Source organism: Podarcis gaigeae, assembly GCF_964106915.1.
Source record: "Podarcis gaigeae genome assembly, chromosome: 13".
In the NCBI taxonomy this organism is placed as follows: Eukaryota; Metazoa; Chordata; class Lepidosauria; order Squamata; family Lacertidae; genus Podarcis; species Podarcis gaigeae.
In genome coordinates, this window is record NC_139689.1 from 33,158,788 (window position 1) to 33,181,597 (window position 22,810).

General features: G+C 47.1%; 1 protein-coding gene across 2 annotated transcripts in view; it reads right to left on the reverse strand.

Annotated features, from left to right (window-relative positions):
- The window catches only part of ARHGAP23 (Rho GTPase activating protein 23), a 175,580-nt gene extending 164,410 nt beyond the window's left edge, over positions 1–11,170 (reverse strand). Inside the window, exon 1 of one of the 2 annotated variants that reach the window (XM_083708589.1) lies at positions 11,147–11,170. In XM_083708589.1, the coding sequence (XP_083564715.1) occupies positions 11,147–11,155 (9 nt within the window). In that variant the 5' untranslated portion in view covers positions 11,156–11,170. Of the gene's footprint in view, positions 1–10,546; positions 10,760–11,146 lie in introns of those variants that run through there. The other variant, XM_083708587.1, reaches the window with a different exon arrangement.
- Between the last annotated feature and the right edge of the window lie 11,640 nt (positions 11,171–22,810).

The following is a 22,810-nucleotide window of genomic DNA, read 5'->3' on the forward strand; positions in this document are numbered from 1 at the left end:
AGTAAGAGCTGTTCGACAGTGGAATTTGCTGCCAAGGAGTGTGGTGGAGTCTACTTCTTTGGAGGTCTTTAAGCAGAGGCTTGACAACCATATGTCAGGAGTGCTCTGATGGTGTTTCCTGCTTGGCAGGGGGTTGGACTCGATGGCCCTTGTGGTCTCTTCCAACTCTATGATTCTATGATAAAACTGTAGAGTTGTAATGGACAAGAGCAGGCATAGGCAAACTCGGGCCCCCAGATGTTTTGAGACTACAATTCCCATCACCCCTGACCTCTGGTCCTGTTAGCTAGGGATGATGGGAGTTGTAGTCCCAAAACATCTAGAGGGCCGAGTTTGCCTATGCCTGGACAAGAGTCATTTAGCCCAGCCCCCTTGCAACGCAGGAATCCTTTACCCAACATGGGGCTCAAACCCACGACCCTGAGATTAAGAGTCTTATGCTCTGTCTACCAACTGAGCTCTCCATTAAAGGTAAGAGGAAAACCTGCTCTTTAGCGCTGAATCAGACCAAACGGCAACTGGGTTTTCCCTGGATTGACGATTGTGCCGATTCGGCATTAAAGAGCAGGTTTTCTCAGGGAGAGCAGCAGGGCAAATGGAAAACCGCTCAGACCTGTGCTTTCTAGGCACGGGAAAAGCAAAAGTATGGACAAGCCCTTCGTTTAATTTCTATACGTACTGCTTAATATTTAAAATATCTCTAAACAACATACAGAAAACTGAAGCAACAACAGACAACAAACAAAATATTGCAAAAATACACAGTTGCATATAATAATGTCACATTAATACCAAGTTACTGATTTATATAAATCAGTATCAATTCATTTTCCTTCTAACACACCCTCCCTCTCCGCCTCTGGGTTATCACCCAGGATCCAAACCAACTCAGCTCACCCACAAAAGTCTCATAACAAGAAGAGTTCCTGGAAACAGAGGACACTGCCCTCGTCTGGCACCCTAGACTTGCTTTTTATGGGCAGGCCCAAAGGTGAATGGCCCTTCCTCAGGCTGCCCATAGCTGTGTCCCATGCAGTTGCCTTCTCCACACCTCGTTCCATGAGAAGAGCGCCTTTCTTCACCCTCTGTCCCCTCCTCCTTCTCCTGCACTATTCCAATAATAATAATAATAATAATAATAATAATATCTGCAGAGTCTCAGGGAAAGGCAGTTCCCAAGTCCACATCAGGACTGTCACAGAAGAGACTGCTCTGCTGAGCAGCCAGTGGAAGCCAGGCTCCTAGTACTTCTATGAGAGTCAGTGTGGTGTAGTGGTTAGAATGTTTGACTGGGACCTGGGAGATGAGGGTTCAAATCCCAATGCAGCCATTGAAGCTCATCAAGGTGACCTTGGGTCAGTGTCTCTTAGCCTAAACCACCTCATGAGTTGCTATGAGGATAAAATAGGTAGGGGGAGATAAAATATATTGGGCTTCTCTGATCCAGACTCTGTGCTGCCTGCTCATTGGAAAGGCCACATGCCCCTACTCCCTTCTGCAGCCAAAGACCAACACTCCTAGTTCTCAGACCTAGGAAATATAAAAAACATCACCCAGGAGAATAGGTATTTCTACAACATCCCCAATTCTGAAACCTTGAAGTTAAATAACAGCAGGAATAATATGAATAAGAGCAGAAGCAAACAAGCAAACAGTGGAAAAATCTGGAAAATGGATCCCAGTCACTGATGTGCTGGTTTGCTTTCCACCCCTGCCTAAAATCGCAGCAAACAGCCTTCAAAACAGAGCAAGTTGCAGCGAAGGATGCGAGGAAAAGGAGGAACAGAAGCACAGGGATTAAAGTATACACTGGGGTTGCAGGGGAGCTGCCCTACATGCAGCTGAGAGAAGAGAGTGGTCGCCAGCTAGGATGAAGACAATAAATATCCAATCCAGGGAGTTTGGGGTAGGAGGGAGGAAAAATGCAGGAATGCAGGAATTGTTTGCCTGAAAGCCAGAGGAGGAGGAGCAGTTGCAGACAGCAGCAGATCCTGCAGACCACGCCCACAGCATCTCCAGGGACATCAAGATTAATCAGGCCTTCAATAATAAGGGAAGAACACAGGGGATTGAGTGAGAGCATATGCTTCTTAAGATGAAAGCAGAGACCAGGCTCCGAGTCCAGTCAAGCTCAGGCTGCAAGCCGAATCATGTCTACTCATGAGCAAATGCTATTGAATCCAGTACGTACTCAGGAGAGAGTTCTATTAACCCCAGGCTAAGTGAGGTTAGGATTGCAGCCATAGGCTGTGTTTACACTATACCTTTTGAGGAATATTCTTTCCCTCAAAGAATTCTTGGCTCTGTGCTTGTTCCCTTACAGCAGAGGTTTTCTTTTCTTTAATAATTTTACTGAATGATTTTATGTTACAAAAAACAATACAGCCATACTACCACTAAATATAATTAAGAAATAAAAATTACATACATCAATATTTAGTTTGTTATTTGTTATTTACTGTCTTATTTCCTCCCAAACATTCCATACAAAAACACACATATGTACAGGCACCCACACCCGCACACAAAATGAGAATAATGAAAGTAAATATTTTTCCCCTTTTATCTTCCAAAATCTTTTCTTCAACTCTGACTTCCTGTCAAGTCCCTTTGCATATATTTTATCTTACAATCGAATGTACACCAAACAATAAACCTTTCTATATAAATTTTCCAATACATTCTAAAAACGTAATAAATCCTTAATTGTTGTCCTTTTAGTTCCTTCATCACTCAAATGCTAGCACAGAGTCAAAACTATTATTGTATTTTTGAACATATCTTCTATAACCATCCCATTTTTCCACAAATTTTTGCTTTGAGTTTCCTCTGAGTTTACTAGTCAGTTGAGTCGTCTCCACCAATTCCTGTAATTTGATTTGCCAATCTGTTATTTTTGGAGTACAGCAGAGGTTTTCAACCTTTTGGAGTCCACGGCTCCCTTGACCAACTACATCCTTTCTCTGGCACCCCATGGGGCTCAGGAGCCCAGTCATGTCACCCCTCGCCTACAGAGCTGGCAGCCTCTTACCCCTTTTCGAACACCCTCCCTTGTGGAGGATTCCCTCAGCCTCCTCTCATCTCCCCTCTCCTTGGGAGTCCTTTGGGCAGCTGCTGTTGCCACCGCTGGTCTCTGAGCTGCCCTCACTTCCCCAAAGAGAGGTGCCTCTTCACACTGCCCCACAAGGGCCTGGGACTTGTCTATCTATTCTCAGCAGCAAGCACTGGCAAACTGGCTGGCTGGGCTCCCTTGCTTGCTTGCTCCAAGGCCGCCTCAGCTCCTGGCAACCAGCACCTCCTGACCAGCCCCAGAGGCACCATTCACCTGGGGACCTTGTAGCCGGAGCAGCTGCAACAAACAGCTGTGCAAGCCCTTTGGGAGGCAGAGGCATGAGAGGGAATCAGAGGGAGGGAAGAGGGACAGAGACCAGCGTTGCCTGCGGCACCCCTGACCATCATTCAAGGCACCCCAGGGTGCCACAGCACACTGGTTGAAAACCACTGCCTGTTTACAGAGTTGAAATTCCCAGCAACACCTTGACAAACTATAGTGCCCAGAGTTCTTTGAGGGATAGAATGTGCCTCGGATGTACTTTGATGGAGCAGCGTGCGCACAGCCTAAGTCTCCAAATCCATATTTAACGCCTTAGGAGAATCTGAAAATAATAATAATGGTGTCCTTGAACACAAGCAAAACATAGTTTGCTCAGACCTGTGTATCAGTTCTCAACAAATCAGGGATTAGGTGCCAAGGTAATAGAGAAGTGGGAGCAGCGATGCCTCATTTCAGAGATTAAACCTAGCTTGATTAGGAGCTGTTCCTTTAATCAGGAGACGTAGCAACGTCCTCTTCTTTTTGTTCAGGATAATTTAAAACAGCAGTACTTGTTATATGAGAAGGTCAATGGGCACACCTGTGCAACTCTGGAGTTCCTTTCTGCAGCAAACCTCTTCCAAAATCACAATAGCCTCATGGGCACAAGGGCACCCAAGGGGTCTTAACAAAAGAACTGACCATACTTATCGGTCCATCAGAAAAAGCCCAAAAGAGCAATACAAGAAGGGGGAAGGAATCACAACTCCTGTTCATTAGATCTCCCTTTGGAGAAGAAAGGAAATGGAGCACCTGTAAGCATGTGCAGAATGCGATATGAACTCACACTGATGTACAGTTCGGCCACCCATGTTCCAACAAACATTTTCCACTCCAAACGTACTCCCTTGATAACGATGGTTACATGAGAACTATCACCTTGAGTTTACTGTTTTATGTAGAGCTGTGAATGTTCTACGACAGCTCCAACACCAGAGTTTATCAGGCACAATAAAAATCTGCATCCCCTAGATTTCAGCAGTTTTTGTTTTATTTGTTTTTAAGCGTGTCTAGTCCTCATGGCTAGAAAGGGTTGGAAGTAGCTGAGAAATGCCTCCAGAAGCATTCAGAAGTGTATGTGCAGAGAAGCGGGGAGGCCCAGCAGGATTTCCCGTGGTTACAGAGGGAGTAGCTCTCTCCCCAGGATAAGCGGAAGCAGTGTAAAGTTTGTGAAATAAGGAAATATACGCAACTTTGTACACACACGGCACAGCATTTAATTCTTTATTTCAAAATTTGCAATTCCTTTTTGCTTTTGTATTTTACTGTTGATATGGTCCGTGGGTTGAAGTTCTTGTTCTCTCTCTCTCTCTCTCTCTCTCTCTCTCACACACACACACACACACACACACACACACTTACCTATATGGATCCCGAACACTTTGCGAGTCAAACATTTTGGCTCCTGAACGCCGCAAACCTGGAAGTGAGTTTTCTGGTTTCTGAACGTTCTTTGGAACCTGAATGTCCAACATGGCTTCCGTGGCTTCCGATTGGCTGCAGGAAGCTCCTGCAGCCAATGGGAAGCCACACCTTGACTTTGGAAGTCGAAGTGACTTCCGGAACGGATTCTGTTCGACTTCCAAGGCACCACTGTAATTGTCTGAGGATCCCTACCCCTAAATTGTCTATGAAATATAAACAGGAGACAGAATAATCTTTTCAAGGGAGATGGGACAGGAGATGAGGATAAGAAATATTCCCCACAACCCTCAAGACTACTGCAATGGACTACTGCAATGCACTCTATGTGGGGCTACCTTTGAAGGTGACCCGGAAACTACAACTAATCCAGAATGCGGTAGCTAGACTGGTAACTGGAGGCGGCCGCCAAGACCACATAACACGAGTCTTGAAAGACCTACATTGGCTCCCAGTACGTTTCTGAGCACAATTGAAAGTGTTGGTGTTGACCTGTAAAGCCGTAAACAGCCTCGGCCCAGTATACCTGAAGGAGCATCTCCACCCCAATCATTCTGCCCGGACGCTGAGGTCCAGCGCCGACGGCCTTCTGGTGGGTCCCTCACTGCGAGAAGCAAAGCTACAGGGAACGAGGCAAAGGGCCTTCTTGGTGGTGGCGCCCGCCCTGTGGAACGCCCTCCCATCAGATGTCAAAGAGATAAACAACTACCTGACATTTAGAAGACATCTGAAGGAAGCCCTGTTCAGGGAAGATTTTAATGTGTGACATTTTAATGTATTTTTAATCTTTGTTGGAAGCTGCCCAGAGTGGCTGGGGAAACCCAGCCAGATGGGCGGGGTATAAATAATTATTTTTATTTTTATTATTAATATTATTATCATCATCTGCAAGGAAGCTTCGACAAGGAAGTGTGCATTTCGACATCAGATGCCGCCCTGGAGAATGAGCTCAGTGCCATTGGGCCCTGGCATCTGTTTCAGAAGCTGATACAGAGTCAGCCGCTCTCCAATATATAATTACGTATTATCTCTCATATAATGCATTAGCAGCTGGGATACAGAACACGCCGCTCTCTGCCGAATTGGCAGCCGGAATGCATTTCCACTGAGCATGCGCAAAGTGCACTCCCCTCCGCACACCAGGCAAACCACAAACATCCCCTCCTTACCGCTACAGGGTGTTTTTATTCAGGTAAGCTTTTAAGGGCGGCGAGTTGGTGTAATTTTTAGAGCTGGTCTAATTATTCTTCCTAGGGTTTTATGAAATTTTAATGTTTGGACAAAAGGGTTTTCTTTCTATCACTGCACCATTACCAGAACATTAGCCACCTTGAACAGCTTCTTGGAAAAGGCAGGATATACATTTAATAAACAAACTAACTAAGCTTGGAAGGAGAGGAGGCAGGGAAGCAAAGTTCCCAGAGATCAGGAGAGAAACCATTATACGTGATTTGTGGTAATAGCTGGGGTCATCTTGTGGCTACGAGAACAAGCTATGATCTGGGAGAGGGGCCAGTTCCAGTCTCATCTCAAGCCTCGAAAACACTACATAGCTGGCCTTATGGGAGCCCCTATCCATCAGCCTCCGCTCCAACAGAACACCAGCCTCTCCTACAGGACTGTTGCAAGGGTCACTGTGGCAATATATGCAAAATGCTCGGAATAATGGAAAATGCCACGTCTTAGTACAACCCAGTGAGCCGCAAAGGAATTCAAAGAAAGGAATACATTCTCTGCCCAATAGTGTTCCTGGACCCGGAAGATGCCTGCCCTGCCTGCAGACCTCTTTTAGAGACCCAGGACCCTCACTCAACCCCATATGAAGCTGCCCTATATAATACCTAGACCACATTCACTTCTTTTCAAGTGTCCCTCGTTTGCACAAGATGCAGAAGGGACGTGGGTGGTGCTGTGGGTTAAACCACAGAGCCTAAGGCTTGCCGATCAGAAGGTCGGCGGTTCGAATCCCCACGACGGGGTGAGCTCCCGTTGCTCGGTCCCTGCTCTTTCCAACCTAGCAGTTCGAAAGCATACCAGTGCAAGTAGATAAATAGGTACCGCTCCGACAGGAAGGTAAACGGTGTTTCCGTGCGCTGCTCTGGTTCGCCAGAAGCGGCTTAGTGATGCTTGCCACATGACCCGGAAGCTGTACGCCGGCTCCCTCGGCCAATAAAGCGAGATGAGTGCCGCAACCCCAGAGTTGGCCACGACTGAACCTAATGGTCAGGGGTCCCTTTACCTTAAGTTGGAGGGGGGGAACCTAACCTCTGGGTGGAGGGATAGAGAGAAAGCAGACAGGAGGAGCAAGGAGAACAAAAATGGGAATGGACCAAACAGACTGGGTGGTGTATCAGCATTTGCAGGGAGCAGCCAAGCCACTTGGTGGCATAACTTCATTCGAGTTTACAATTGTTTTTTATCTGCTTTTTGGACCGCCAATGTTCTCCCCAGAAGGGGAGGTGCTCCGTTCCTGGAGCTAATGGGATACCAGGCCGATGGACTGAGAAAGAAGTACCCCTAACCCCACCCACTGCAAGCACCCCGCCTTTGACATATTATCTCTGAGTCAATGGAGCCCTCAAAAGGGAAGGGAGACAGATCACCACAACTGATCTGCAACCATCTTATTCCTCTCCCAGGTGATGAGATGCAATATGGGACTTAGGTTTTGGGGGGCTGTCAGTCAAGCTGCCCTTAGCGAGCCACCATCACGCTTGCCTCCACCCCCAATCTTGAACCAGTCTCCACCACTATCTGAAAGGGAGAAGGGAGGCAAACAGCAACAGTGCCTCCTCCTCCCTCTATGTTTTCTTGAATGGGATGATGGGTGGACGGCAACAGTGAGGAAGAGGGTCAAGAGTTCTGGTGATTGGCAGGGAGCCCACCACTGAGCAGTGTTAGAAATTAGCCAGGTGCCAGGTGCATTTTGCAACTGGGGCAGGACCAATTGCAACCATGTGGAGATCTCTGGATGCCCAGATGGCAACTGGAGGAGCAAAATGTCACTTAAGAGAAGGATCTGAAATAAACCCCACTGCAAAAAAGGCACATTCTATTGTGGTGACCGTAACCTAAGATTTGCAAATTAGGTTTTGTATCTGAATTTCCAGCACTGCCACCAAGGTGTGGGCCTGTTCAAGGATCCATCCTAGAGTGAAGAAGGGAGAATTAAAGAACCTCACTCAACAAATTTCAGCAAGTGAGTAATCTGCAATTTTAGGTGCTTCCAAACTGGTCGGCCTTTTTGCAGATGAATTCCACAGCATGTCATTGATGCAACAACGGTGCATTCGAGGTAGATTTATACTGGACAATCCACACATCGTTCCATTTTATTAGTAGTTCTGCAATGCTTCCCTGTGTTTGCTGTCTGGAGAGGCACTCGTGCAGTACAGTGTGACGAAAGTCAGACACAAAAGAACCCTGGAACATTTGCGATGGGTACAGATTTCAGCAGGAAGTTACTAGACTAATTCAAAACGAATTCCCAACCTGAAACCTCTGCAGGCACCACTGAAAGTAAGATCATGAATAAATGCCCTGGGTACCATCATGAGCCCAAGTCATCACGAATGCACAATTAAGAAGGATGTGCAGCAGGCCATTTGAAAGACTGAAATGGGAGCCAGCAGCCACACTTTAGGGACCCATTTCAAGTAAATGAATACCAAGGCTTAATCCTATATAGCATATCCTAATAACAAACTCATTCTCCAAGTGGGGATCCTTAAGTGACCCCAAACAGGGCCATCCACACACAAATGGGAGGCATTAGCAAGTTCTCAGGCGGACCTCAAGGTTCAAAGACCAGAAACACATTTAGGGGCAACAGGGTGAGGAAAACAGGCCAGTGAGAAATTATCACACGTAGCATTTTGAAGGGCCATTGTGGAAACTGATAAAGAGAGTAGGAATTGTCCAGACCAAAACCAAAGGTCCTAAATAGGTATAAACATGAAGGATGGTGGTGAAGGCACAGAGAGCCAGAAAAAGATAGATACACAGGTCAGTATTTGCACAGGGTGCCAACCGATCTATGGTGAATCCTGTGGCCCCAGGCAGCCAACTGTACTCCAGTACATATATTTTGTAAAAATTGGTCTTCTCCAACCTACTACCCTCCGGATGTTTTTGTACTACTAATCTCATCAGCTCCAGCAGCAGGGATGATGGGGCTTGTAGTCAAAAATATCTAAAGGGAATCAGATTGTATAATGCTGGTCTGGGGATTAAAAAATGTCATTCCATTACAATAAAAGGGAGGTCCATAGCTCAGTGACAGAGCATCCAGAAGGTCACAGGTTCACTCGCTACCATCTTAACACAAGGCTGGGAAATATTCCCTGTCTGACTCTCTGGAGAGCCACTGCCAGTCATACTGAGCTAGCTGGGCACTGACCTGCAGCTTTCCCAATTATACCTGCTAGTTCCACCTGTCAAAGCACCTGCTGGACTCCCAATATCCAGACCCTACACTGTAACCCTCAGGGTGATCGCCAGCCCCACATAAAGCACCTTATGTCCCAAATAATTCTGCTACTCGCCAATTTTTGTACACAAGCTCTGTGTACCCCAACCTTCTGCACCAGCCCCACACTCAACTCTTGATCGCCTGCCCACTGCCTCTACACAGACACCCACTGCACCCCATATTGTGCAACTCACACACATGTCCCACCCCAAGGATCCTACCTCTTAACCCGCTAGCACCGCCTGACTCTCAGCACCCCACAGACCCACCCAGGGTTGCTGCGAAATCCCAAATCGTTCACACAGATCCATTGCCTCCTCCAACTCCTTGCTCCTTCCCTTGGCGACGGCGGCCCCCACGGACCTCTGCCTTCCACCTACTGCACAGACACCCCTGCCCCCCACAACCCTGCCCCTGAATAACCCCCCAAGCCCCACGCGATCCTCGTACTCTCCTGGCAAAGTGGATGCCAGCCCACACGAGGCGACGCCAGAAGAAACGTGTGACAACGTCTCTTAGAAGGCGCCACGATATTTTTCCCTCTCTCCCCAAAACAAAAAAACAGCCAAAGATACTTTGCCCTTGGGAACAGCCCAACCCCAGAAAATGAAAAATCTTTTACCCACCCCACACAGACCCCGCCAGAAAATTAAATCTCCCCCTCCCTTCTTTCGCCCTGTATCCCAACCAGACCCAGAGCTCGGGTTTTGCCAGCGTTGAGCACACCGGGCACACCGGCCTCTCTTCGCACCCACTTTTTATTTTTATTTATTTTTTGCAACCCACGCCACACCGCCAGCCTCAGCCCGGCCCCACGGAATGCCCCATAACCCCGAGCCAAAGCTTCTCCCGGAGCCCCAAACGCGGGCGCATCCTCCCTCCCTCCCGCGCGCGCACGCACGCTCTCCCTCGCACCTTAACGCGCGGCTCCCTCCCTGTTAGACTCCCACCCTGTTTAAAACCCCACCGCCGCGCCAAGCGCCAGCCCCCCCACGCCCTACAACCAGCATCCCCCCCCTCCTCTCCGCCAGCCCCACGCGTTACTCCCAGAGTTGCAATGCTTTTTCAAACCCTCACCTCCCCCCACCCAGGAAAAGTCAGGCACCCCACCCCGCGGTCCTTTTTACAACTGACCCCCCCACCCCACTCCACGTCCTACGCAAATACAGCCCCAGCCCCCCAGCATCGGAAAGATCCAAGCGAGCACCACGCCCTGCCGCCAGCTCCGATCCTCCGCCCCCCACCCCCGGCAGAGCCGCCTGCCGCCCGGCCCCGCTTACCTCTTCCATGCTGGACCCCTCACGGTCTCCAAAGGGCGGCGCCGGGGCGACCCATGGGGGTGAGGGAGAGGAGGAGGAGAAGCCCCGGGAAGCGGCGCCGGTAGCGGCGGGCGCAGCTGCAGAGCGCGCGGTCCTCCCCCTTGTGGCCGCCTGTCTCTCGGTCTGTCTGTCTCCACGCCGTGGCCCCTCCCTGCCCATTCCCCACTTGCAGCCATCCAAAGACGCAGCCGGGAGAGGGTCATGTGAGGAGGCTCCTGTCTCTTTTGCACGCTGGGGAATGGGGTTGGGGGGGGCAGAGAGAGAGAAACCGGCTGAGGGAGGGGAAAGACAGGCAGCGCCCCCTCCCACCCCAGCTCCGCCGTCTGCTTGCCTGATGCAATTCTTCCTCTATCCCACCCCACCCCACATTTTGCAAATCTACCGAGGGGAACGCCAGGTCTGTTCGATTGCTGCCCCTCCCTTAGCAACCCATAAAGCTGCTATTATCATCATCAACCCATTCACTAAGAACCTACAAAGGGGGGGGGGGTAGTAAAAAATAATAATCAACACCCCCCATGCAATGCAATAAAGACTGATGCAATAAAGCCCCCTCCCCACCTCAGTCATCGCTGCCCCACATCTTTTGCAAAGCGGAAGAGAAAACGCACGGTCTTCCAAGACGCCGCCCAGCCCCTCCTGTAAGTAGCAACCCGTGAAGCTGTTGTCTTCCCCCGTTCCATGCAGATGCAAGCAAGCGGTGCTTCAAGAGAGCCCGCTCGCCAAATGCAACGACCGCACACACACACACACACACACACACACACACACCCCACCACTACCCCCCACATAGACTCTCCTGAGACCTCGTCTTTGGCAACCCCAAACAAAGATTGCATTCAATCCACGCGCGCGCCCCAACCCGCCCCCCCAAGCAATTGAGAGAAAGATCAACACATGTCCCTTTTGCAAATCTTGGGGGGGGGGGGACACCAAATGCATGCTAAGAAGCCTCCTCTTGGCCACCCTTGACATAGGAAGCTGCCTTATACTGAGTCAGACCACTGGGTTTCTCAGTATTCTCTGCACTGACTGGCAGCAGCAGTCACGGGCTTCAGGCAGGGGTGTTTCTCTCCCGGCCCTGCTTGGGATGCGGCGGATTAAACGTGCGTGCAAAGCAGGTGTTCTAGCGCTGAGCTGTAGTCCTTTCTCAGTAATGTATCACACACGTCCAAATTGAGAAACAGGCGGGAGCTGCATTCCCTGATGGAAGGCGTATTTACAAATCTGGGTGGCACGGTTATGGTCTTCTATGCCGCTTTCTTGGTAGCTTGGAAATGGGGGAGTTAGAAAATCACCTCCATACGGTGTGCTTTCCCAATACAACGTCCTCACTTTGGTCGTCTCCACGCAAGTTAAGTGTGCTCAGCACCAGATTTAGGGTGCTGCCACACAGTTTGCCCTCACAGAGCACCGAGCCAAGGGGGCGCAAAATTGACAGGATCCATAACTGAGAAGAAGGGTGGAACTGTGGGTTAAACCACAGAGCCTAGGACTTGCCGATCAGAAGGTCGGCGGTTCGAATCCCTGTGACGGGGTGAGCTCCCGTTGCCTGGTCCCAGCTCCTGCCCACTTAGCAGTTTGAAAGCACGTCAAAATGCAAGTAGATAAATAGGTACCGCTCCGGTGGGAAGGTAAACTGCATTTCTGTGCGCTACTCTGGTTCGCCAGAAGCGGCTTAGTCATGACCCAGAAACTGTACGCCGGCTCCCTCGGCCAATAAAGTGAGATGAGCGCTGCAACCCCAGAGTCGGCCACGACTTGACCTAATGGGCAGGGGTCCCTTTACCTTAGCTTTATAACTGAGAAGAGTCATTTGGGGTGCCCAATACTAGCCTTGCATATTATGAAATGACCAAAGTCTGCCCCTGGTGTGGTCACCACCTGATTCCCCCCTTCCCCAGACAAGTTGTACCCCATCTTTCTTTCCAGGACCTCAAGGGTAGTGTACATTATTATTATCATCCTCATTTTATTTATACCCTGCCAATCTGGCTGGGTTTCCCCAGCCACTCTAGGAGGCTCCCAACAGAGTATTAAAAACACGATAAAACATCAAACATTAAAAACTTCCCTAAACAGGACTGCCTTCAGATGTCTTCTAAAAGTCGGATAGTTGTTTATTTCCTTGACATCCACTACCAAGAAGGCCCTCTGCCTGGTTGCCTGTAACTTCGCTTCTCGCAGTGAGGGAATCGGCAGAAGACCCTCAGAGGAGAACCTCGGTGCCCAGGCTGGACGATGGGGGTGGAGACGCTCCTTCAGGTGGTTCCTCCCCACCCCTTTATCCTCACAACAATCCTGTGAGGTAGGACTCAGCCAAGGTCACCCTGTAAGCTTAACGGCACAGCTGGACTTTGAACCCAGGTCTTTGTGGGCCCAGCCCAACACTCCAGCAGTGATACTACTCTCAGTGAGACTGTGCTTCCCATTTTTTGCAGATCTGTCTGAGGGTATGACAAGGCAACTGCTCTTTCAGGATGGATAATAAACGCTTCTTCCTTTGTTTTTCCTCAAGCCAGATTCAGATGAAAGGTGTGTAAGGTTCAGGATTTGCTGACATGTTCATTCAGCTCTACGATGGTGGCAGTGGTGAGCTGGTATTATTTGAAATAAAGGGCAAGGTTGCCTCCAACCAAGTTTGATTCATTCATTTCAATGAGTGTACTCTGTATTGGACTAACATCAGATACAACCCAGTGTTTGGCAGGGACAAAACTAAGCTTTATTTCACCTGGGTTAAAGACCCAGTTTGGCAGCCCACTCACGCACATTTGCGTACACAGAGAGAGAGAGAGAGAGAGAGAGAGGCTGGGAGTCTCAATGGCACCCCCCTGGGGCAAAAAAACAACAACCAGCTAGCCCCCACTCCTATGCAGTAAAGCAATCTGCACATTGATCTCCCAGCAGTCAGAAAAGCCTGCAATGTCTCACGTAGAACAAACACCTTATAAAGGAAATACCTGCACTCCTACAATACACCTGTAGATCAGTTTTCTTCAACCATGTTGTTGGACTACAACGCCCATCAACCCCAGGCAGCTTACTCAATGGCCAAGGGTGATGGAAGTTGTAGTCCAACAGTTGGACTCCAACTGCAAGGTTGAAGAACGGTGTGTTGGGATTCAAATGAGCCAGGAGATGCCAACCTGGTGCCCTCTAGATGCTGTGGTCAGGGATGAAGGGAGATGTAGTCCAATAACAACTTCTAGAGGCCATCAGGTTGGCTACCCATTAAATTACATTAAGACATTGTTGTCCCCGACAACTCCCTGGTGTCTTCTTCAATGCACAACCCTAACCCTAACAAGCACAACCATGCACACACAATATGGGATGGTTTCCACAGCTTCCCAGGGCAGTGGACATTTTAAAGAAGGGACAGTCTACGCAGCAAATTGTGGCCCTGGAGGATTGGAATTAAATTATCCTCTCTGACTGAAGCTTCATTAAGTAGAGGCTAAACCGCACTAGCTTTCCTTGCACTAATTTGAACTAGCTTCAGCATGTATTCAATACTCTATGGGGCAAATGTGAAGTCTCTTCAGGACCACAAAGTGTACTCATAGTCTAAATGCAATATTTAAAGCCGCTTTGCTTGTTTGCAGATATACCCTGGGGTATTTCACTAATCTTTCCTTATCAACATAGCTGCTGCAAACTGCAGGTAAAAATGCTCTGTTTGATCAACTGACACTCTATCCCTAGCTAATTCTTTTGATCCACTAAAGTAGCGTTACAGTCCAGCCCAGATCTCCTCAGACAGAAGCCCCATTGAATTCAGTGGGCCTTATATCTGCAGCCTTAGGTTGCAATCCTAATTACACTTACCAGCTAGAGTCGACTTGTTTATTAAGCATTCATCCTATTTATTTTTTTTAAAAAAATTAAAAACACACACACACGTCTTTGAATAAATTAAGCATTCATCCTGATTCGTTCACACAAAGTTAGTGGGAAGGTCAGATGTTGGGTTACTCCCTGATAACCTGCTTACTGAGCATTGGTTTGCAGGAAGGCTAGATGACATGCCATCAAGCAATTTATTATCCCACGTTTTGCTATGCATTTCCACTCTCCTTATCACAAAACGTCCAGGTTTTCTGAGCGGGCTTGTTGCACTAGAGCGTCAAATCAACTATAATTGCACAGCCAGAATGTTCTGATATGTGACTGAATGCTGCCTCAATGACTGCGTACTACACAGTATACATTAAAAGCAGATGGTTTAATCCAAAGAATTATGGGAATGTAGTTTGCTAAAAGGTGCTGGGGGCTCTGTGATGGGTAAACTACAGTTCCCATGATTATTTGTGGGAAGCCATGTGCTTTCCATGTATAGTAACGCATGCTTTCATGTCAGTGTTGAGGCTAGCTGCAGATATGAGGCAGAAAGGGAAAAACACTTTGCACATGATCACAGAAATGGGGTTACTCCTGATGATGTCATATTCAAGAGTAGACCCACCGAAATGAATGGACTTAAATTTGTGGGATGGGTTTTAATGGATAGGAGAGGATATATTAATTGCAATTTATCCTTCCAGGCACTCCCTATGTGTGGGTTGAACAGAGTTTCAAAATCCCATCCTCAGCACCAAAATTAAAGGCATAGAAATTAGGCTGCATAGCCTCCTTTTGAGCAAGTCCAGCTACGAAGTAAGCGGGGCAAGAAGGGGAAAGCCAGCTTAACAAAGAATCAGGCAACAACTTGTAAAGTAAGCTTAAAAATAAGATTGACTTTTATTATCAGGCATTGGTCCACAACAATGGCAGCAGTAAAACCTATGCAGGCAAGATACTTCTATTTACAGTATAACTGCCTGAAGCTGGAGCAAGCAAAGGCATGTCTGCATTTAGCACGAGTCAAACGGGTAGAGAGAGAAAGGAACAGGTTCTAGATGCGCCTTCCTCTCCTGAAGGGAAATGACATCACACAGAGTCCTCTCTACCAATTGTATTTCTATGGTCTTGAGTTTCTGGCTCTCAGCAATACAGCTCTGTTGACTTAACCCCTTCTCATGCTAACTAGCAAGAATATGCATTTCTTAGGTTTGGCTGCTAATCTCCCACAAAGTTAGGCAGGATTAATAATTGATTTCTATAAATTACATGGTGGGTATAATTTAGACTGGTACAATTCTTTGTCCTTTTTTGCTTCCTCCACCAAAGCGGGACTAGGAAGGCCCTCAAGAGCCCCCTCCTCAAGGACCCACAGAATCAGAAAAGGCCATAGCTCAGTAGTAGAGTACCTACGTTTCATGCAGAAGGTCCCAGGTTCAAAAGCCAGCATCTACAGGTAGGGCTGGGATGGACTCCTGCCTGAAACCCTAGAGCAGGCTTCCTCGACCTCGGCCCTCCAGATGTTTTTGGCCTACAACTCCCATGATCCCTAGCTAGCAGAACCAGTGGTCAAGGTGATGGGAATTGTAGTCTCAAAACATCTGGAGGGCTGAGTTTGAGGAAGCCTGATCTAGAGAGCTGCTGCCAATCAGTGTAGGCAACACTGAGATAGATAGACCAATGGGCTGACTCAGTATAAGTAAGCTTCCTGTGTTCCTAACATAAATGCCTCCAAATATCTACAGAACACTTTTCTCACTCGACTAAATAAGCAGAGCCTGCCTCCAGCGGGGCTTGTCAGGCACCAGGACCTGTATTGTAAGAGAACGAAGAGTGGCCACCTGTAAAACAAGAAATAATATTGAATCACCCTCAGGGAGCCGTTTCAGGGTCTTTGTAGCTAAAAGGGCTGCAAAGCACTTGCATTGCAAATTAATTACCATTAATAAGCATTGTATGCTTGCAAAAGCACCCTAAATGGGATGTCAAGAATGCTGAAATGAAAGACAGTAATGAAGATGAAAAGCTAACCTTTCTTTTCAGGACAATTAATTGGATTTTTCTTTAGATCAATTTCAGAAGCTGGAGCAACCATTAAAGCCAAAAAATTTGAAGCCTGCCCTCTAATGGCACTTCTAAGGCATTCTGACTAGTCAATAATGGTCCTCTTTGGTCTCAGAAGACCAGCTGCTTTTGCTCTGCTCTGTTGCCACAAGTCTGTTGCTGGGGGGGAAATGCAAATAGGTCATGAAATTTGTCTTTTCTTTTTATATTTTTGTGAATGCAGAATATACAATGCCTCAACCATAGGTAGTTCTCCCTATGCTATTTTCTCACTGCTTTCAATGCAAATTTACCTGGAAGCAATAGAGAAGTTTAAACCTCTCCTGTTAGCCAATCATTGTAATGGGGATGAGTAACGTGTGACAGAGGGGGAGGAGTCATAAAGTGGGCTGTGTGCCTTTTGTGTGTGCACAATTAGCATGTGGGCTGAGTGTGACATGCATGTGTGAGAGCAAGTCTGGTGGCCGCAACCACAACTACCATGTGGATTTCATGGGATATACCCATTATATACCTATTTGCGATCCATTCTCGCTGCAAAAAAGGATATTGCAGAACTGGAAAAGTGGTTGGAGCAAGTCCCCTATGAAGAAAAGTTACAATGTCATAGAGGGGTATAAACTGATGGGAGGGGTGGGGGTCATAGAGGGGTATAAACTGATGTATAGTGACTGGAGAGGCAAAGAGGTTGAGGGAACCTTCCTTCATATGTGGTGGACTTGTAAAAGGGTAAAAGAGTATTGGGAAATGATCCATAATGAATTGAAAAAAATGTTTAAAAGTACTTTCCCAAAAAACGCAAAGTCCTTTCTGTTGGGTATAATTCAGACTGAAATTCCCAGGTGTCAAAAAAATGTTATTTATGTATGCTACTACTGCAGCACACTATTTTGCCCCAAAGTGGAAAACAAGCAAAGTCCCAACCAAAGAAGAATGGCAACTTAAGTTGACAGAATATGCGCAGCTTGTAGACTTAACATATAGAATAAGAGAACAAGAAGAACATACGTTTAGAGAAGATTGGAATACGTTTATTGAATACAGTGGAACCTCGTGTTACGTACCATCCTCCTTAGAAATGCTTCAGGTAATGAGCTCCGCTAACCCGGAAGTAGATGCCCCTTGTTGCGAACTTTACCCCAGGATGTGAGCGGAAGTCGCATGCTGGCAGCGGGAGGCCCCATTAGCGAAAGCGCGCCTCATGTTAAGAACGGTTTTGTGTTAAGAACAGACCTCCGGAATGAATTAAGTTCGTAACCAGAGGTACCACTGTACATGAGAAAAAACTGTGCACAGCTGAAAACGCTGCCAGCATTAAGATAAATTCAACAGTGTAAATAAGTTATGATGGATGTAATAATGGAATACTGAATGGTACAGTTTCTGTAAAATATGGAGGGATTTGTGATATGTAAAATGAACCATGGAAAGAGGAGAAGGGAAGTCGTTATTTTAAGGATGTAAAAATCAGTACTTTAAATTGTAAAACAGAAAATGTAATAAAAATATTTTAAAAGTAAAAAAAATAAAATGATGCATAGTGTCGAGAAACTGTATAGACGGAAGTTTTTCTCCATCTCATACTAGAAGCTGGAGTCAACCAATAAAGCCGATTGGTGGGAGATTCAGGGCAGACAGAAGGAAGCCCTTCTTCGCACTAATACATGGCAATGTCTGCAACTTCAAAAGGGGATCAGAGAGATAAGTATATCAATGACTGCTAGTCCAGAGGCAGTATCCCCTGAATACTGAATACTGAATTACTGGGAACCACAAGCAGGCTACGGCTATAATGCTCATTTCTGCTTGCTGGCTTCCCATAAGAACATGGTTGGTTCTTGTGAGATCAGGGATGTCGAATTAAACATGCCTTTGATGTGATCCACCAAGGCTCCTCTTAGACTCATAATTTCTCTCTTCCAAATGGTGAGAAGTTCAGTGCAAGTGATACAAAAACATGGAAATAAATCACCAACAAACTGCAGATGTGATTTAAAAAAAGGGATGAAAAAATTGTTACATACCAAACATAAATACATGTAATATATAATTTCATAGAGTCTAATAGCAATGAAAAACAATCAATATAGATCTACTTACAGTGGTGCCTTGGTTCTCAAACTTAATCTGTTCTGGGAGTCTGTTCGACTCCCGAAACTATTTGAAAACCAAGGCGCAGCTTCCAATTGGAAGCAAAAGCCGGGTCGGATGTTCAGCTTCCGAAAAACATTCACAAACCAGAACACTCACTTCCGGGTTTGCGGCGTTCGGGAGCTGATTCATTTGGGAGCCAAGTTGTTCAAGTATCAAGGTACCACTGTATATCCAAAGCAAAGGAATGCATACACAAATAGTGTATACAGAAAGAACATCAACAATCATAACAACTCACCAAGTGCCACACAACAGGTGGAGGACATTTTGGAGAAGAGAACATTAGGAAACAATCAATCTATTTGCAATCCTCTTTGTTTACCAATGTGCAGGTTGGGGTGAGACAGCCAGCAACCAGCACAAATCACAAAGTAGCATAATTTTTTTCTCCCCCACTCACCCAAAATACTCAACGGGTTTTTGAGCAAAAGTGGAAACTGTGTTATAAACCAGAGGTGGGAAATCTGTTATTGCTGAACTCCAACTTCCATCAGCCCTGACTATTGGCCTCCAACCCTTAATGGCTGTGTGGGGTTTCCTTGCGGCAGCCAAGATTATTCATTTTCCACTGTCCCCATGAGGTAGTATTTGCCACCCCCAAAGTTGTTGAGCTTTCGAAAGTCCAGACGTATGGCAGCGCTAAATAACCCCACTGTGTGCTTTTCGATGAAACAACCTCCCCTCCTTTTCACTCAGCCCAGCTGATGATCAGACACAATGCTGCGTCAACAGCAGGCATTCCAAACGCCAGGCCTGCTGATTTTCTCCAGATCATGCTTTGTTGAGCAATGTGGACGAGCTCCCAAAAAAACCCTCTGCCCTCTCTGCATTCCGGCTGTAAAATAAAACAGAAAACAAAACGAAAACGCAACAGCGGCAAACCAGGCGAGTGAGATGTTTAGAGAAGACCTGTCCCAATGCCATGGGAACCACGGCTGCCTGGGTATGGAAATATTTCTCTGCCCTTGCCCAGGAGGTGGGGATAAAAAGCTATCGCACAAGAGCCGCTATCCCAGAGAACTGTGGGAACAGCAGTAGCGGCAGGCTGGGCTGTGGAATTAAACGCTCAAGGCACAAGTTTGTTATAATTAGCGAGCCCATGGGTTACACACGAGATGTCAGAATGAGAAAAGACTCTTCCAGATGGCCTGTTTATTGAGCATTCATCCTGATTTCGTTTGCACAGTGTTTGCACAGGGTGATTAGATGTTGGCTACTTAATTGTGATTGCTTTGTGAAGAGGTTATATGATGCTCACACCTGAACCTTACATTTAAAGCACTAAAGGTAAAGGACCCCTGACAGTTAAGTCCAGTCGCAGACGACTCTGGGGTTGCGGCGCTCATCTCACTTTACAGGCCGAGGGAGCTGGCGTTTGGCCACAGACAGTTTGGCTTCCTCCAAACATCCCGGGATCTACAGTATGTTAAAAGGGTGCTGGGAAGTGGCTCTGGGAGAGGTAAACTATAGTTCCCAGGATTCTTTGGGGGAAGTCATGTGCTTTAAACATATGGTGCATATGCAGCCACAACCCACGATATATTTTGGCAAGTTGTCCACATTTTGCACAATGGTCCCTGAGATCAAGGAGCAGGTGTTTGTCTATGTTTGCATGACATTTTGAATCAAGAGTGGGGCTGAACCATTTAAAACTGCACAGATATTTGGGTTGCTTAGACTTCATGAGGCTGCTTTCAAACAAATTGCACCGAAACCTTTAGCTGCAAACTGCACTATCAATAGACAGCAAAATTAGAATCACAATAAGGAAGGTTATGACGTTGAACAATAATTTTACTGCCCAAAGGAGAGGAAAAGGAGCTTGTGGGGATTTTCTGCTCCAGGAACCAGAATAACTCAACCTGCCTTGGATGCTACTCTGCACTGTCTGGGTGAGTATTCACTGCTCTGTTTCAGACAACAAATTGTTGTTGCTTTCTGGTCCTAAGCTGCTACCATATATCTTCCTCCACCTCTGTATTTTCCCTCCCCAGTAACACATCTTCTCCTACCCATCTTGAGCCTCTGCTGTCCTTGCACAGTTGCACTGTTTGCTGACATTCTCCTGCCTTCTACACCACGGGTGTTGTTGAAGATGTTCATTCACTTTCCTTTATAGCTAAGTAGCTCTACCAGTGGAAGGCTAAAAAATACTGGGTAGGCCCTAGACAAAGTGACCACTTGATCCTAGGCTTTTGTATTCAGAAGTTAAGTCCCACTTTGTTAATCCCCTCCCCAAGTAAGTATGCAACACATAGGACTGCAGCTTTCACCTCTGTATAAAGATGATTTGGCTTCAGAAAGGCACTGGAATTGCTAAGGTACCTCTGCAACACATACAAAGTTGAATTTTTTTACACAGAGAGAAACTGGTTAATGCAGAAATGTTTAGTGTAGAATATTTTTACATCCTTAGCTTGACTCTCAGATGAAGGCTCAGCCCTCAACTTGAGCTAATTCGTCCCTGGTGGAATCTACACACATGTGAATATGCTTTTAAAAAGTTTTGAAAAACACATTGAATTTGGCATAGCTCACTGTCGCCATCTCGTATCACATTTGTATATTGCACTTTACAACACACTTAAAACCTTTTATTTGCAGCTGCATAGCTGAGTCCCCTGTCTCTCATACACTCATACACACACACACACACACACACACACACACACACACACTAAAGGCTGCTGCAGCTGCTAATCTACCCCACCTACCAACCAACCCCCTTTCCCCCACACTGGACCAGCTCCTCTTCCCTTCACACCTCACCCATCCCCTTGGCTCCCCCCTCACAACTTGCCCCAACCTCCTGTTCCTTCATAGCCCATCTCAACCCCCAACCATTTTTAATAGCAGGGGGAGGTGCTTCAGAGAGCAGCTTGCCAAACTTTGCTCTTTTCTCTTACTTTTGTTTTGTTTTTAATTTTGTTGAGTTGTTTGGAGTCTTCCTTTTGCATCAAGTGAATCATGCATGGGGGTGAGGGGATGCAATTAACAATGTGATGTCCTTTCATGCTCAGAACAGCTGCTTGGAGTAATTGCCTCTGCCTGCCGAATGATGGGACAAGCCCTCTAGAAGTCTAGAAGGAGAGAGAAGCTAGGAAAAGCTCACATGCAGAAGGTCCCTGGTTCAGTGTCTGGGATCTCCAGGTACCGCTGGGAATATTCACTGTCTGAAATTCTGGAGCGCTGTTGCCAGTCAGTGTAGACAATGCTGAGTTAGATGTGAGTTAGGCTGCTTCTTACGTTCCTGAAGTGGGGCAGGGTGGGATGGCTAGACAAGAAAGCCTTGGAGGATGTGGGGGGCTGCAGAGGAAGTCATGCAATGTTAGAAGGCCGAATTTCAGATTGCCCTTGATCTAAGCCACCCCAGCTCTAGCCCTGCAGGACTTTTAAGTAAAGAGCATTTCTTGATAGGGACTTTGTAAGGATCAGTGTCCTGCCGGAGAACTGCAACAGGGAGGCTATTATGAGGTTGGCATGAAGCAGATGGAGCCTCTTTATTTGATCGGAGCCCAAAAGAATGCAGCTTTTTGTCTCCCAAGCCCAGGCAGCTTTCGGCCTCTCCAGGAAATGAGCGGAAGGGGGTGGTGGGGTGGGCAGGCAGGGAATGACAAGGGGGCTGCTGGTAGAAACTTTGCTCCGTTTTTAGATGTGAAGAGGAAGCTAGAAGTAAGAGATCTGAAGGCAGGCTGCCATGCTTTTCGAGGATGAGAGTCTGTGCATTGGGGGGACAAGGCTGGGAGACAGAAGGGGCTGTTTTGTGCTGGTGTCGACGGGGCAGGTAGGAAGAGAAAAAGGGAAAGAGAGGACTTGAATCTCCAGTTACTGAAGAAATTCTCCTCTAAAGGGCACAAAGTATTTCGATTGACTTTGGATATTAAATCTGGCCCTCAGATTTCATCCGTTTTAGAGGCAGTGTACCTCCAGTAGCGGACGTGGGTGGTGCTGTGGGTTAAACCACAGAACCTAGGGCTCGTCGATCAGAAGGTCAGCGGTTTGAAACCCCGCAACGGGGTGAGCTCCCGTTGCTCGGTCCCAGCTCTTGCCAACCTAGCAGTTCAAAAGCACGTCAAAGTGCAAGTAGATAAATAGGAACCGCTACGGCGGGAAGGTAAACGGTGTTTCCGTGCGCTTAGTCATGCTGGCCACATGACCCGGAAG